Source organism: Truncatella angustata, assembly GCF_020726525.1.
Source record: "Truncatella angustata strain MPI-SDFR-AT-0073 chromosome Unknown BKA67scaffold_3, whole genome shotgun sequence".
NCBI classification, from domain to species: domain Eukaryota; kingdom Fungi; phylum Ascomycota; class Sordariomycetes; order Amphisphaeriales; family Sporocadaceae; genus Truncatella; species Truncatella angustata.
The window spans coordinates 998,595-1,012,755 of record NW_025763383.1 but is presented as its reverse complement, the minus strand read 5'-3'; the positions used below and the strand labels follow the sequence as shown (position 1 = coordinate 1,012,755).

The 14,161-nt window shown below is 46.7% G+C and overlaps 3 protein-coding genes across 3 annotated transcripts; 1 reads left to right on the top strand and 2 right to left on the bottom strand.

The window, feature by feature from the left end:
- Positions 1 to 105: 105 nt before the first annotated feature.
- On the bottom strand, positions 106 to 1,528 carry BKA67DRAFT_559945 (uncharacterized protein). Its single transcript, XM_046102425.1, has 3 exons — positions 1,436 to 1,528; positions 1,340 to 1,360; positions 106 to 1,176 (listed from the first exon to the last, which is right to left on the bottom strand). Exons 1-3 carry the CDS (start codon positions 1,444 to 1,446, stop codon positions 204 to 206), a joined length of 1,005 nt encoding a protein of 334 aa, XP_045959495.1. The 5' UTR covers positions 1,447 to 1,528; the 3' UTR covers positions 106 to 203.
- A 3,835-nt stretch (positions 1,529 to 5,363) lies between these two features.
- Positions 5,364 to 7,855, top strand: BKA67DRAFT_534160 (uncharacterized protein; the record flags this gene model as incomplete). The annotated part of the gene is made up of 4 exons (XM_046099818.1): positions 5,364 to 5,483; positions 5,559 to 6,013; positions 6,073 to 7,294; positions 7,346 to 7,855. The coding sequence occupies 4 exons, from the start codon at positions 5,364 to 5,366 to the stop codon at positions 7,853 to 7,855; spliced, it is 2,307 nt and encodes a 768-aa protein (XP_045959494.1).
- A 1,756-nt stretch (positions 7,856 to 9,611) lies between these two features.
- On the bottom strand, positions 9,612 to 11,616 carry BKA67DRAFT_591703 (FAD binding domain-containing protein; the record flags this gene model as incomplete). Its single annotated transcript, XM_046104749.1, has 4 exons — positions 9,612 to 10,369; positions 10,438 to 10,746; positions 10,803 to 11,442; positions 11,509 to 11,616. The coding sequence occupies 4 exons, from the start codon at positions 11,614 to 11,616 to the stop codon at positions 9,612 to 9,614; spliced, it is 1,815 nt and encodes a 604-aa protein (XP_045959493.1).
- Between the last annotated feature and the right edge of the window lie 2,545 nt (positions 11,617 to 14,161).

The following is a 14,161-nucleotide window of genomic DNA, read 5'->3' as shown; positions in this document are numbered from 1 at the left end:
TATCTGGGTTTGTTTTGAGATACTATTGAGTGGCTGATTGGACGCCAAATGGCGTAGATAACACGCAATCCAATTAAGTATGTTAGATATCACTGGTTGAACACATCTATTTCGAGCATGTCGACTGACGGGGGTCTCATAATTATAACCAAAGTGGTTGTAACTGTCGTTCGGGCTTGGAGATGCCAGGCCTTATTTTGGAGTTATTGGGTCCATTTCCCAGAGACAAAGTTGAGATACATAACACGCATCTCGGTCCTGCCAATAACTATCCAATCCTCACCGGACCTAAATTTCGCACCATGGCCCGTCGTCAGTCTAAGAAAACTGTCCATGCCTACACACTCCTCTAAAGTGCACTCGCCACGGCGGAAATTCGCCGGTGGTGAGCTTTCAGTGTACATCAACAGCATGAAGTGCTCCAAATCCTTGAATAAGGCCTTTGCCCACAACTGCAGCATCTCTCCTGCGTACTCGTGGGCCCAACTACTAATACTAAGCCCTACTCGTTGGAATCCTCTTTTCTCAGGATCCATCCCCATTACTGATTGGAACAAATGCCGGAGTCTTGAATAACCCATGTCCCCCAGCAGAGCGACTGTATCGACAGCCGGATTCATGTATAAGAGGCGCTTGGTAGGATCGCCGTTTTCGTCGCCTACTGGTAGTGCGATGGTATAGAATGCCAGCGCTTCCTCCCGCGACTCGTGACATAATGACAGAGTTACTGGATTTCCACAATCCGAACACCAGTGTGCTGACACTGGCATGGCGTAATGTCCGCGTTTTGAGTGCAGCTCAAGGACCCGTGGCTCAAATGTTGCGTTCCAGATCTTGAGACGGAGCTCGGCCGGGAGCGCCGGAAACAAACCGAACGCATCAGGAACCGTTAGGTCAGCTGATTGTCTGGCCGTACTTGATATCATGTTGAAGCTAAATTTCGAACTGCAATGGTTGATTGCGTTTAGGATGATCAAAGATTCAAACGTTGAGTTGGCGATGACGTCACTCAAATGACCGTCGCTATAGCATATGCGATGTTTCCACGTGCGTTCTCTGTGAAACCTCTCGTCCACGGGATAAAATATTAACAAAAACAAAAAGAAAGCCTGAAGTACACAACGAAAATCGCCTCTTTTAATCAAGTCCTTGAGGCGAAGACGTTGATCCATCAAGGTAACTTCAATCACCCCACATCCCAGAACACTCCATGAGCAAGTGGGCACAAAGAGCTGTGGCGGTCGCTTAGATTTCTTTTCGCCACCAGCGTAACGAGGAATTACGCATCTTGTTCAATTTGACGCCTTCTGATGACCATGCTATCTCACAAATTCTTGAGAGTTCAGATTTGCAAGCCACTGTGTGTTTTCCACCGCCCTAGACGCCCAGCGAAGATTCAAGCTTTTTTCGATATGGCTGACCACAAAATTCCGAGAGATCACACATTACATATCTCTTCAAGAAGGTTTTTAAGGGTTGCAATTAAAATTCTCTGTAGCAATTTTGGTAACACATCAGAATAGTAGGCATTGTGGATTGTGTTCGTGCTGTTCAACCATGTAAAAGCCTCGATCTTCCAGCCATATCCAGAAGTCTTTAAACGCCATCACAGAATCTCGATGCGTTCTCATTAGACAAATCATGGCAGCCTACTTAAAACCTTCAATCGGGCGACACATTTACCTAATAATATCATTGTGGGGACGGTTGCATCTACTCATACTACATGGGTCAACAACTTCCAAGTAAAGTATTTCGGGAGTATATAGGAGCATCTTTGATACCTTGAGAGCAAGGATGGTCAATGAGGCCATCTTCAGCTCAGAAGATGGTCCAAATAGGACATAAAGAACCCTGAATACTGACTTGTTGCAGTTTCTTTACCGCTCGGTCTACTCTTGCTTCTTCCTCTGATCTTCATCCTGCTTTCTATGTTCTGTCTATTTATCAATGCAGGCCCTTCTCCTCGGACGCCTGCTTCTGCGTATGACGATTGTAGCGCTCCACAATGTTGAGTCTCCTCACCCAGGTCATGAGTTGCCCAGCAAGGTAGATACCATCTGTATCGAACTACGAGGCTTTGCCGTTGTGTAAAATCAAGCGACCTGGATTTCTTTCACGGAGTTCTGCATTTTGTGGTTGAACCATGATTTCTTGGCTTTTGTAAGCGTGCTTACCGGAGCTTCACCGGAATTACCATCGCTTTTAAGACTATTCTCGACAGTTTTCAAAAGTCGTCTCGTATTCGTTATAGAACGTTCTGCATAATAAGGCGGTCCAAAATGTATGGCGCTCTGTCCTGTGCTTCAGAGCTTCGCGAAATCGCTTACCCTCCATGGGATTGCCATCATCTTCTGCATTCGTCCGTGTTTTATTCCGGTTTACTGACTTTGTTATCCTCGTCCACTCTACCGTCTCGAAGCCTCTCATCACTGACCGATGTATTCGTGACTTCTTCAGTGTTGCTTTTGCTGGCTGCGGTGGTATCGCTTGAAGGAATAGGGTCTAAGTCCATGTTCTGGAAGCCACCCACTATGCAATAAGCTTGTTGCGCAAGCTTACCATTTGAAGCAGGCTCTTCACACTTCACGGCATCAATTTGAGTAAGTACTGTCTCCATCGAAGTTTTACAAGGTAATTCCTTGGCTCCAAGCTCGCGCATGTAGCTTTGCGTAAATTCGAGTTCAAAGTTTCAACATCCCTAGCATATCCCGATCTGGCATGTATGGAGAGCTCTTTCATGGCCCGCATAAATGTTTTCCAATTGGTTATATTTCCGTTGATCAGTTTGACATCTGAAGCTTCCAGTTTTTGAACGTGCTCGATAACCTGCGGAGAAGTTTGGCACTCGTTACAGGACTTAGATTACAGAATCAGGAAATTTCTGATTCGCATACAATGTGTAATGATTTAAGCACAATGTCTCGTTATTTGTCAAATACCAGAAACTGCCAGGGCCAAGTTTCTGGTTGAGATCTTAAAGGTATTTCGCTAGCAGAACGCAACTGCTAGTCTAATGGTGGCTTCTATGCTTTCGGACTTGGAATGTTCGCACAAGATTTATGGAGGCTCTGGTAGAATTAGTTTGACGTCGCCCATCCGGGCGATACAGCTTCGATTCGCTTAGGTTACTGATTGATAGCATCCTATATAGTTAGATCGTTCCAGACATGTACACCGAATTGATAAGCTCGTGAAGGTGACCGATGCAAGAGATCCTACAGGCATTATGGAATTTCTTGTTCCGCTTACTCACATACGCATGTGAAACCGAACTGCGTGCAGTAAGAATGACGTGGGGGCACATATCGACATAAGCGAAGTGGCCACGGAAAAATACCATGTGCTAAATGAAATATGGACGGGAAATACAGAACGAAAGATGGTAAATAATAAAATAATTTTCTCTATGGGGTCTTCCTAAGAGCAGTGCTCGAGAGGTGGTATCGTACCCCAAGGGAAGCAATTTGGGAATGCCCTGTGAACCAGAATGATAAGCATGGTCTCTCAATTGATGATACGATAAAGCTCTGCTGTCGATGACCTTTGGAACAGGCTGTAATTTCATTGCATGATGAACAAACACAAATGCGCTGACACTTACAGTTCGACATGACCAGCTTGAGACGGGTGAAGTAGTGGATGCAGGTAGGTTACAAAATACAAATCAATGGCCACCACTTGATAATATTCGTTCCAGCTCGAAGGTGATGTGTTACAACACTCCACTGATACCGCTTATCGTCTATCTTGCGAGGGACAAACAGCGCAGCGGACTGTCGTCACTTGACCCAAGGATGTGGTGGATCGAGGTTCTCAGCCCAAAAGGTGGATAGAATGGACCATTTAATGTGCGTTTTCGTAGGACCGTTTTGAACGACTTCCGCCCGAGTGCCGCCAGTTCCGTTGGGACTACCGACAACCGACATCGCACACACCAACTCCACACATTCTGTGGTGAGAGACCCACATGATGCAGCAACACCTGCAGATCAGAAAACAAATCCTGGAAATCAGGCACATTTGTTCAAGGGGTCGAGGATTGTCGTCTCAGCAGTACTCCGGACTGGACAGCCAGTAGTGAGCACCGCGGGATAGATGATGCAACAGATAGCGAAGGACGAGGAGTCAAATATTACTATGAGGGAATAAAGGCATCTCAAGTGCTGTAGAGACAAATTCAAGGACTTATCGGTCATAGCTCGATGATGACACGTGAGATTGAGGCTCCAAACCCAGTCGGGCTTTATGCGCAGCTTATTTGAACCCTTGGCATCACGACATTTTTGCTCATGATGGCAGCATCTCGTTTCGACGTGTTCCATAGGTTTGTGGAAAGTCGGTGTGTGATACAAACTGGCGCCAATTTGCACGGCAAACACTAATCCCCTCAAAGGCACTGGTGGATAATGACTCAGGCTGGATATGCAGATATTGTACCCCGATGAAAGCCTTCACGTCCATCTATGCTAACGACAATGGCTAAAGTACGTATGCAAGGGAAGATACAGACATTGCTGGTCATATGCTCAGGATGACCTCAGCCACTTGATAGATATCGAGTCAACGGTGTTTGAAGGCACGGTCCCGGTTGCACGGCCTACCTTTTCGTTGCTAAAACCCACAGGATTAGCAGTACATTCGGACATGAGTACGTCCTCGTGTCACTAAGTGCAGCAACAGACACATGCGTGATTCCTATTCATGTTTTATCTCATCGGCCTGCAACGACTCATTTGTTCAGAATTCCTAAATAAGACGAAGCTATTGGTATAGCATATCCGTTGACACAACGAACTTGACCAGATCTCATAAAGATAGGAACCGATAGTAGACTAATGTTAGTTGATACTATTAGTAGCATGTTGTACTAACAGGGTTCCAACTCACGTCCGGAAGATGCGCAGGAACTCCGTAAGCGGGAGCCAACGTATTCAATGCCATTTCCTGAACGTGTGATGCAAATTTGTTCCCAAATGATGCGATGGGTCCAAATCCAGTAGGTCTATTGCTTTCCAAGGGTTTATAGGCTTGAAAGCTTTGAGGCTACTGTGCTCGCCTGAGATTTAGTGGATAAGTCAACCTCCCAGCCACTGAAGGACGTTGAATCGAAGCGCTAACTCGGCAAAACCAAGCACCAAGCCTTCAATGTCGCACCCTTTGCTCCATCTCACAGGCTTGGACGAGGATAAACCTACTTTGGGGCGTGCACGTCTCCCCGCGCTTCCTACCAATCCCGATTTCATCCTGACATTTGATGACAATTGTTTTCTTCTGGAAATTTAGTTGTTCCATTAGTGGCATGCTTAATCGCACATACCGAATGTTGTTCTAGCCTTCGATGAAGGCTGTCTTTAGCAGCCATGGAGATGGAAGATATGAGTCTCGAAGTGGCTGAGAAGGATACAGCAGCGGAAATCGCAGCTGAAGCGGCGGTGGCCGACCCGGCAAACCGACCAGCAAAACGCTCGTCGAATACACGAGTATGTTGTCTCATCTCAATACCCAGCACAACTCCGCTGTCTAATGAATGACGTGCTCACTATTATCTAATAAAGACATGCCAGCCATGTCGATTGAGAAAGGTCAAATGTCTAATCGGCGACGGGACCTCATGCGCCAATTGTGAACGGTTGGGATTTACTTGCTCCTTCGCGGATACGTCGCCACAAGGAGACGGAGACAATGCGGCTCAAGTGACTCTGCCACGAAGGCGCGTAAGGCTCGCCTGCATTAACTGCCACTCAAGAAAGGCGCGCTGCAGCGGCGACACGCCAACATGTGCACGATGCCAGACTCAAGGCATCGAATGTGTTTACCGGCCCACAAAGAGATCCGGAGGTGCTATGACCGGACAGGCGGGAATTTCAGATCATGATTCGGTCTCATCGGAACCACCAGAGAAGAGGAGAATGACCAATGAGGACGCCTGTTCAAGAAATACCAGGGTCGGGGTAAACGATCAGGCAAACTTTGGTGGAGGTTACGGCTCATGGCCTCCAACTCACGAATCGTCAGTGTAAACCAATCGAATCCTGCCTGTAAGTAGAGTACCACTGACAAAATATACAGAAACGTTACCTTTCCAGATGAAACCATCATCGCGCGGACATTCAACAACTTCTTCCGCCATATACACCATGTCCCAGTCTTTTCTTTTCTGCATCGCGCATCTCTCATGCAAAGATATCATGCTGGGATGATGGATAAGCCTTTACTGCTTGCTCTGGTTGGCATCACATCGCTACTCACAGATTTGGGCCCGGGTATGAGAGAGTATGGAACAAAGTGTATTGACGAGTGTCAGAGGATGATATTGGCGGACTTGGAAAACCCTTCAACAATCAAAATCCAAGCTCTGGTTTTCATAATGAAACATCGGATGCTCAATCGCCGCTTCACTGCTGCCTTCATGCTGGCATCTCTAGCTGGGCGATTTGCGTATGCGCTTCGCCTTAACTATGAAAACCCGAGCTTGTGTTTTCTGGCTAGAGAATCACGGAGAAGATTGATGTGGGCATTTCTGACCATCGACTCGGGAATCAATGGAGGCTATCCCGACTTTACGATTCTGCCGTCGGAGGCACTGCATATCCAGCTGCCTTGCAACGAGCGGAACTTTGAATTCGATCTTCCTCAAGTCACAGGACACCTGACGCCGATTCCGACGACGCCTTTTCCCGATGATGTAGGGTCATTGGCACTTCACGTGCGCTTGCTTTGGATCAGGAGCAGAATCCTGTATCGCACGAAAAATATCGTTGCGACACCCGAACCAGAACTTGCCGAGTTGCCTCGACTTGTGGATGCGCTTGCGCAAGAGTTGAAACTCTTTAACGAACAACTTCCGGCTTCATTCCGGTTTTCGGAGAGCAATTTGCGATTACGCGCATACTCTCCCCGACTGTGTGTCTTCATCATGATGCATATCTGGTTCCATCAGTGCTACTGCGATCTATACCGCATAGTCATGACGGGCTTGAAGGAAGCGCTACCACGATCAGCTCTTGATAGACTGCCTCACCAGTTCGTGGCTTTGTGCGAGAAGCAATGTATTGAGCATGCCCTAGCCATCGTGGAAATATTCAGGCTTACCATATCACTCGATGGAGGGCTTCCAGTAACTGACCTTGACTTGTCCGCATGTGCTTACCAATGCGCAAGGATGCTTTACTTCGCTCATCATCTGAACTCTAGCGAGTTTCAGCTGACTGCTGACCAAGTACATGACCATGCACAGAAGTGCCTACAGATCACACGGCACATGATGCATATACCGGCAGGTCATGCTATTGTAAGTTTTTCGAGATTATATCTTGTTCGCGGCATCAACTAAATTTCTCAGCACGCCGATCTTGAAAAGCTTGTCTCGCGCGGATTATCTGCCAGTACAACACCTAGCCATCCGGGCAGTCCTGACAACACAAGAAACCCACCCAGACAGATTCTATCTCGACACAATCCTGTAAATCAAATGAACATCATTGATCATAGCGAAATCCCGCCGGCACAGTCACCATCGATACCCCTCTTATCGCCACTCAATCATAGTAATATTAGTGGTGGCTCTGATCATCATACTCCTGTGTCTCAGGTTACCCCCGGAAATCGCCAAGTGGTTTTCGGAGAGGTGCCACCCTATATCAACGAAATGAATCTACCAAAGCCTAATTTACCGCCCGTTGACCCGCCAGAAGGATTGGACAACAACAACGCGTTTGAAGGTGCGATGGATGGATTCGACTTCAATTTCGAATCTTTCGGCAATACGGGTCTTGAATCAGTCTCTTGGTTCTCTCAGGACTGGCTAAACCAGCCGGAACTTCAAACAGTAGGAATCCCGTTTCAGACCTGAGGCGCACTGGAGCAAAATTGACAGTGCAATAGCCGGGTCGCCCAATGTACATGGAACAACGACCACCGCAGTATCCAACATGACCAGGTACCATCAGCCTTGCATCAAATTATTGTGCTGGATATGCCTGCCAGGACTCATAAACGAATGACCGATTCGTATATGAGTCCTGTCCGGCTAAAGCAAGAAATGAATGCTGCGTTACTTGTCCATCCCTGTGGCGGTAGGGAGGGGTTGCCGTCGCGTACACGACAATTTCTGCGTGGAGGTGATACTATTCGCTCGTGAAAGTTCCATCACGATTCGGTCCGATTATGGGGGTATGCGAGTTATGCAGGCTTCACCCGCCGCCAACTCCTGTATCAGTTCATTTCAAGTCAGGCAACGCCTCATCGATAGTTTTGCTGATACACCACATTAGGCTGTATAGCAGTCACCGCCTGGTGGTCTCGATTTGCAAACCTGTAACATCGAGACAACGGTTCTTCAAGTTGCGATTTGGCCAATGACAAAGCAAAACAAAGAATAAGTGGAAGATGCGACTCGGAGCTGTAACACGACGACCTGCTGTGTGAAGGTACAACAATCGGAAATTCATGGAACCTTGAGGCAAGACTATCGCGCCATTGTGTGCGCGGGGTGAACAGGCATGTGCGACAAGAAATGCGAACCTCTATGGCAGCAGAAGATAGGGTTCGGGTGTCGAAAAAGAGAAGATATCAAACGATTTGGGATATACGTTTCGGCTCGGCGAAGTCACATTTGGCGTGGAACTGTTGAAACTCCGATTCAGCATTTGATCTGGAAGCTGAAAAAAATTATCGATTGTACCAAGTATAGCCGATTTAATTCAGCTTTGTGGCTTTTACATACCCCTCTGGGCTAGCTCACGGGTGCAGAACCGTTCAAGCGTTGTATGGGTACACTACATCATCAATGCAAGACCTAATAATGTAAAACCGATGAGTAACATAACCGTCATTGACGTAATTGAATTGATTTTGATTTAAAACAACTTGGAAACACTGTGCAAGCATTTCTCGACAATGTCATTGTATAACCACTTCAACTTGATTGCACTACCTTAGCAGTCGACACCCCTCACCTGACCTTTATATGCTTTGGCATTCGCTCTTATTTAGTTTCGCAACGCCGAAGGTTTGATATACCAGCAAGTCAACAATTCTCAGACTTGTATTACGAAATGTGATCTGCTCTTCACTCCAATTAACTCTACGCGGTGGATATATGCTTAGTATTCCGGGACGATCTGTATTAATTCAAGTACCCTTTTATCTGATGTTCCGCATTATGCGGGTGCCATGTCGTGAGGAGAACCTTCATATCTAAAAAGGCTATGGTTCACGAGATTTGGCATCAGGCTGGTGCGAGGGGGCCGGAACCCCGTCGTTGTTCTGAAGATGGAGTAGCGAGGCCACAAACGTGTGTGGAGATATAGCTGTCGAATGAAAATTCTTGGGATGAGCAGTTTTTGTAGTATATTTGTGGCCTGGTGGTTATTGCAGGTTAATGGCACAATATAGCATGTCATTTCCACAGCACGGCTTTTTCAGGAGCTCGGGATATCAATGCCACGAGTGCCATTGTGCTACCAGACATGAAAGAAACAACACATCCTCGTTCGCATAATACAAAATCAATCTTTATCTTCGTCTCAGATTCGGCTCTCGTGTTGGTGTTTAAACTTTTGATGTGTGTTATACAATTTAATGTATATGCCAATCCGACCGAAAGCTTACGTCTTGCATAATGGCGTATCCGGTCTCTCAACCCATTGCTCACTACCTACACATGTCGTACAGTAGAAGACATTGTCGGGATCGTACTTCTTCTTTGTAGCTAATAGTTTTGCATAGTTGGATCCATAGAATGAAGTTCGCCAATCCGGGTCATTCCGGTCGCCCTCATTCATGTAGCCACCAGTATCAGGCGCAAGCTTCTTCAGGGCTTCACCCTTGACGAAGGTGATGTCATCTTGAGCAGCTTGTCTCACTTCGTTGGTGGCATTCTTGGGAACACCTCGGCCAGCAATAAGGGCATAGTGGGATTTGCGCCAAGCGGGATGCAAGCCAGACGATTTGTCTGATGCATCCTTGAAGACCTGGCCACCCGAAACTAGGAGAACTACGTTCGATGTGTATTCGTCAACTTTACCACTAACGACCTCTACCGCACCACGAACGGTCGAGTGATCCGCCACAGACTCGGGATCGATTAGTCGTGAAGTTAGGATAGACGTATCACCTGTGGGATCGTAGACGGCTGACTCAGCGAAGTAGAATGACCAATAGTCGGTATAGCTGGCCCAGCTTTCTATCATATAGATAGTGCTGTTGAGCTTCTGCAGTGCCGCCCTCACAGGCGCAAATGCTGCTTCGGCTTCTTCCTGGGTCTTGTTAATGGTCCAAAAACCATGGCTGTAACCTGATGTCGAGCTGGGCGGTATGAAAACGCCTGGAAAGTTTCGAAACCAGTATCCATAGCCAGAGAATCCTAAAGATAAAAAGGTTAAGAACTTGCTCTTGGAATGAAAGTAAATCCTTTCTAGACGCTTGACTTACCAGCATCGTTCATGGCTGGAAATGACTGTAACAATACAGTAACTGCATCCAGTAGAGCAGAGTTATTGCCTGTTATATCATTGACCAGGGGCGCGATGGCGAGATGGTGCGCAGTTATCGTGTTGACATTAGGATAGACCTTGATGGTCCTGGTGAGGATGATTCCATAGCCCGGACCTCCCCCACGAATGGCTTGGAAAAGATCTGTATTGTGGCAGTGATCGGCGATAACAATAGTACCATTAGCGAGAAGAATCTCGGCTTCGAGTGTCTGGTCTGCACCCAGGCCATAATTTCGTGTTGCCGGTCCTTTAAGTTTAGTCAGAACGAGTCCCTATTGCCTGATGGAATTTTGATGAACCTACCATGTCCTCCCCCAGAAGGCCATCCACCAATAGCACCAGGGGAAACTGAGCCACCACCAACGACTATAACATTGTTTTCCTTAGCAACAGGATAAACATCTTCCCACTGCCAGGCGCCGTCGATTCGAATAGCACCTCCCGTCCAATGTGACTTGTAGCATGTGGAAGCGGACAAATAATGCTCCTGATACTCAATGCTATTTCTGAAATGTCGTAGCCAGATCTCCAGGCTGCCATAACCATCTGAGCGGCCAAGCAGATCGTGTCCCGTGCTTGTAACTACCAAACGAACATTATTATCTTGAGAAAACTTCAGTGCAGCAAGAATGTGATCGCGTGTAGTGGCATTGACGGCATATCTAGGATTGATACCTAGACTGCAGCTTGTAGGGACGTCACCTGAGGTGTAGTTGACAGGTGCACAAGTGATGTTATATGGATACGGTCTTCCAATGGGATTGGTGGTCATGAAGTCCTGGTCAGACCACATCTTTGTCACATAATCACAGTCCGCAAGGTCGAAGTTGTCGCCCGGATAACACGACTGTGCTATAGGTTCGCTCTTAATCAGTCTGCCATCTACGGACTGATCTAGCGTAGCCCAGGTCTGATTCGAAGGCCAGAACTTGTCATTTGGGCCCTATACACAAATCAGCTTTTGAACAGAGCTTGGTTGAGGAGTGTATATTGAGATATGAAAACTCACATATCTGCAAGTTGTAGAGTTAGCGTATCTGGCTGACAAGGCTTGAGAAGTGACAGACGCAGCACCAGCAAGGGCTGTCAGCACTGGTAGAAGTCCGTTGGTGTGCATGTTGCGCCTTGGAGCACAATTGTTTTGACTGGGGCGGGCTGACAAACACAGAATGATGGAACGAGATCAGCGCGGACTTGCCGCCGTTTTGTTCAAAGTTCATGCGTAACTCGCTGCATCCTTCTCATTGGACGCTATTCGTGCATTCGCAGTGGCTTGCCAGACTCATATGCTTACTCGCTTCCGAGATTACGTGAGATAATAAGAGATTCAGTCACACGCCGCAGGTACCCGGGCAGCAAGGGGAGAAATGCATAAAGTGGACGTTCTGGGGCGGCACCCAATCGCATATCTTCCGGCCATATGTACTATGTAGCTCGCAACCACATTCTGAATTGATCTGGTTTATGTAAGAGATGGACCTCACATAGCACCTCACTTGATTGTTCGACTTTAAGAAGCTGTTGTGAATTGACGTTAGACAAGAACCGACTTTTGTAAAATTGGTATTTAAGACCCGAGCCGCCAGCCAGTTCATTCACACAGAAGAAAAAGCATGTCAAAATGTTTCCTCTTGGTCAATGCCAGTAAATAATTACGAAATTTTCTTTCCTGCAATGTCCATTCCACATCGCATGTCTGAATAAGTTGTTGCCTCCGGGGAAGACATTTGGTGGAAAAGCCAGCAACATGGTTAGCGTAACTGGCGGAAGCTGTGCGCTATCTCCAGCAGGGCCTCGCACCTGCTGTGAACCCTCTGATCTGGAATTACTTCGTATCCATCCCAGAAGCCCAGTGGGAATGTCAAAGTGACCTCTAATATCTCAAAACTCGCGGAACGGTGACAAGCCAAACCTGATAGCACTTGATATTTACCAGATATTTTATTCTAGCAATCGAAGCAATCAGTTGGCCATAAGAGTTCGTATACACACACTCCTGCTATCTACGGACTACTCACTGCACAAGGTGGAACCTATTACCGTAAAATTTTGCGTCAAATATTTGATAAGTTCATGATCCTAGACAGAATTGCAATGGCAATGGTAACGAGGAAGCAATACTCGATGGAGGTCAACTCTGTCCGGAGCCAAGTCCCCGAGTTATCCTTCAACTATACGGAGCACTGTTTCATATAGTGACTAGATTGCGTACTTTCTTTGACCAATTCAGTGGGAGCGCACGGGTTGGCTCGCTCGGGACACGGTACTACCCATGCGAAGGGACTGATTGGAAGGTCAAAAAGATGCAACATCCCATGACCCAGATTCGCCTTGTTAATGTCGATCTTCTAGTATGATTCAAAAACCATACCCAGATATTGGTATATCGTTCCGGGGAGATGGACCCTGTAGGATTCAAGAGTTTCAAGCATACATGGCCATCTTGCACAATGCAGTGTAAGCGAAATTGCTATCACATAAAATCAACCCTGATGAGAAGAGCCACCCTGATGTAAGTGCATGATGGCAATGTCCTTCTCACAGAGTTTGTTAAACAAAGTTGGTATCGCTCTTGTGGGACTCAAGGCAAGCCAAATACGATGATTTATTTAGAACCATAAGAAGGGTACCAATTCCTACAGAGACACCAAACCCATCATGTGTCTCACGCGATATTGACCTTGCTGCATCATATCGGTTAAGTACAGTCTGTTAAGACGTACTTTGCGACTTGATGGATATGGGGACTGTTAAAGACCTTCTACATCGCAACAGGGGATGATTATTGTGGACTTCTTCGTACTGCAACTTCTACCCGGCTCCTGGTTGATACCAACCTGTTAGCATTTGGCCAAGTCGTCCCAAGCGGACTCCGGCGCACCACTATCAGGGACGGCCGCCACTGCTAATGGAAAGAGATTGGTCGCTATCGTCTGGATATCCTCCGCCCATCGCTTTGCTTTCGTCATTCTCCGTTGTATTGCTCGATTGCATGGGAGCCACCAACTTCTAATAGACGAGTAGTGGATTATCATAGCATGGGCTGGTCTCCTTACATCAAGATTTTTTCGGACTGAACTGCAGTCCTCTGATCTATGTGTTGAGAACGGCCACAACCCCCTCGTGCCTTTATAATCGGAATTGACGTCTCTGGCGGCTCAGCCACCTACGATCTAGTTAAGAATTACTCTAACGCCTCGAATATGTTCATAGATCATAAAGGTTTTGACGCATTCGCTCATGATGCCACATCTTGCAACTGAAACAAATTAGTGAAAGCCAATTATATGGATATCAAATACTACGGAGCGTGCGCTTAAAGCTCAAGACGCACAGAAGACAGATCAACTCTGTGAGCCCAGATCCCATGAAGCATGATGTGTGGCCAAGAAAGAGTCGAAAGATTGCTCTAGGGTGTAACATCATCGTTGTAACGCACTACATGTCCGTAGATAATATTTCACGCGACACGTCGTATTCGGAGTTTAGAAACTTATTATTCAGGACTGCTTAGCTGTATGCTCTACCGTGTAGTCAACTATTCATCTTAATAATACCAAGAAAAAGGATCTCAAGCTATACGATGCTGTTCTGCAGTGTATTGCAGCGTACTATATGGTTCTTATATTGAACGAAACATTTCTTTGTTTATCACAACGCCC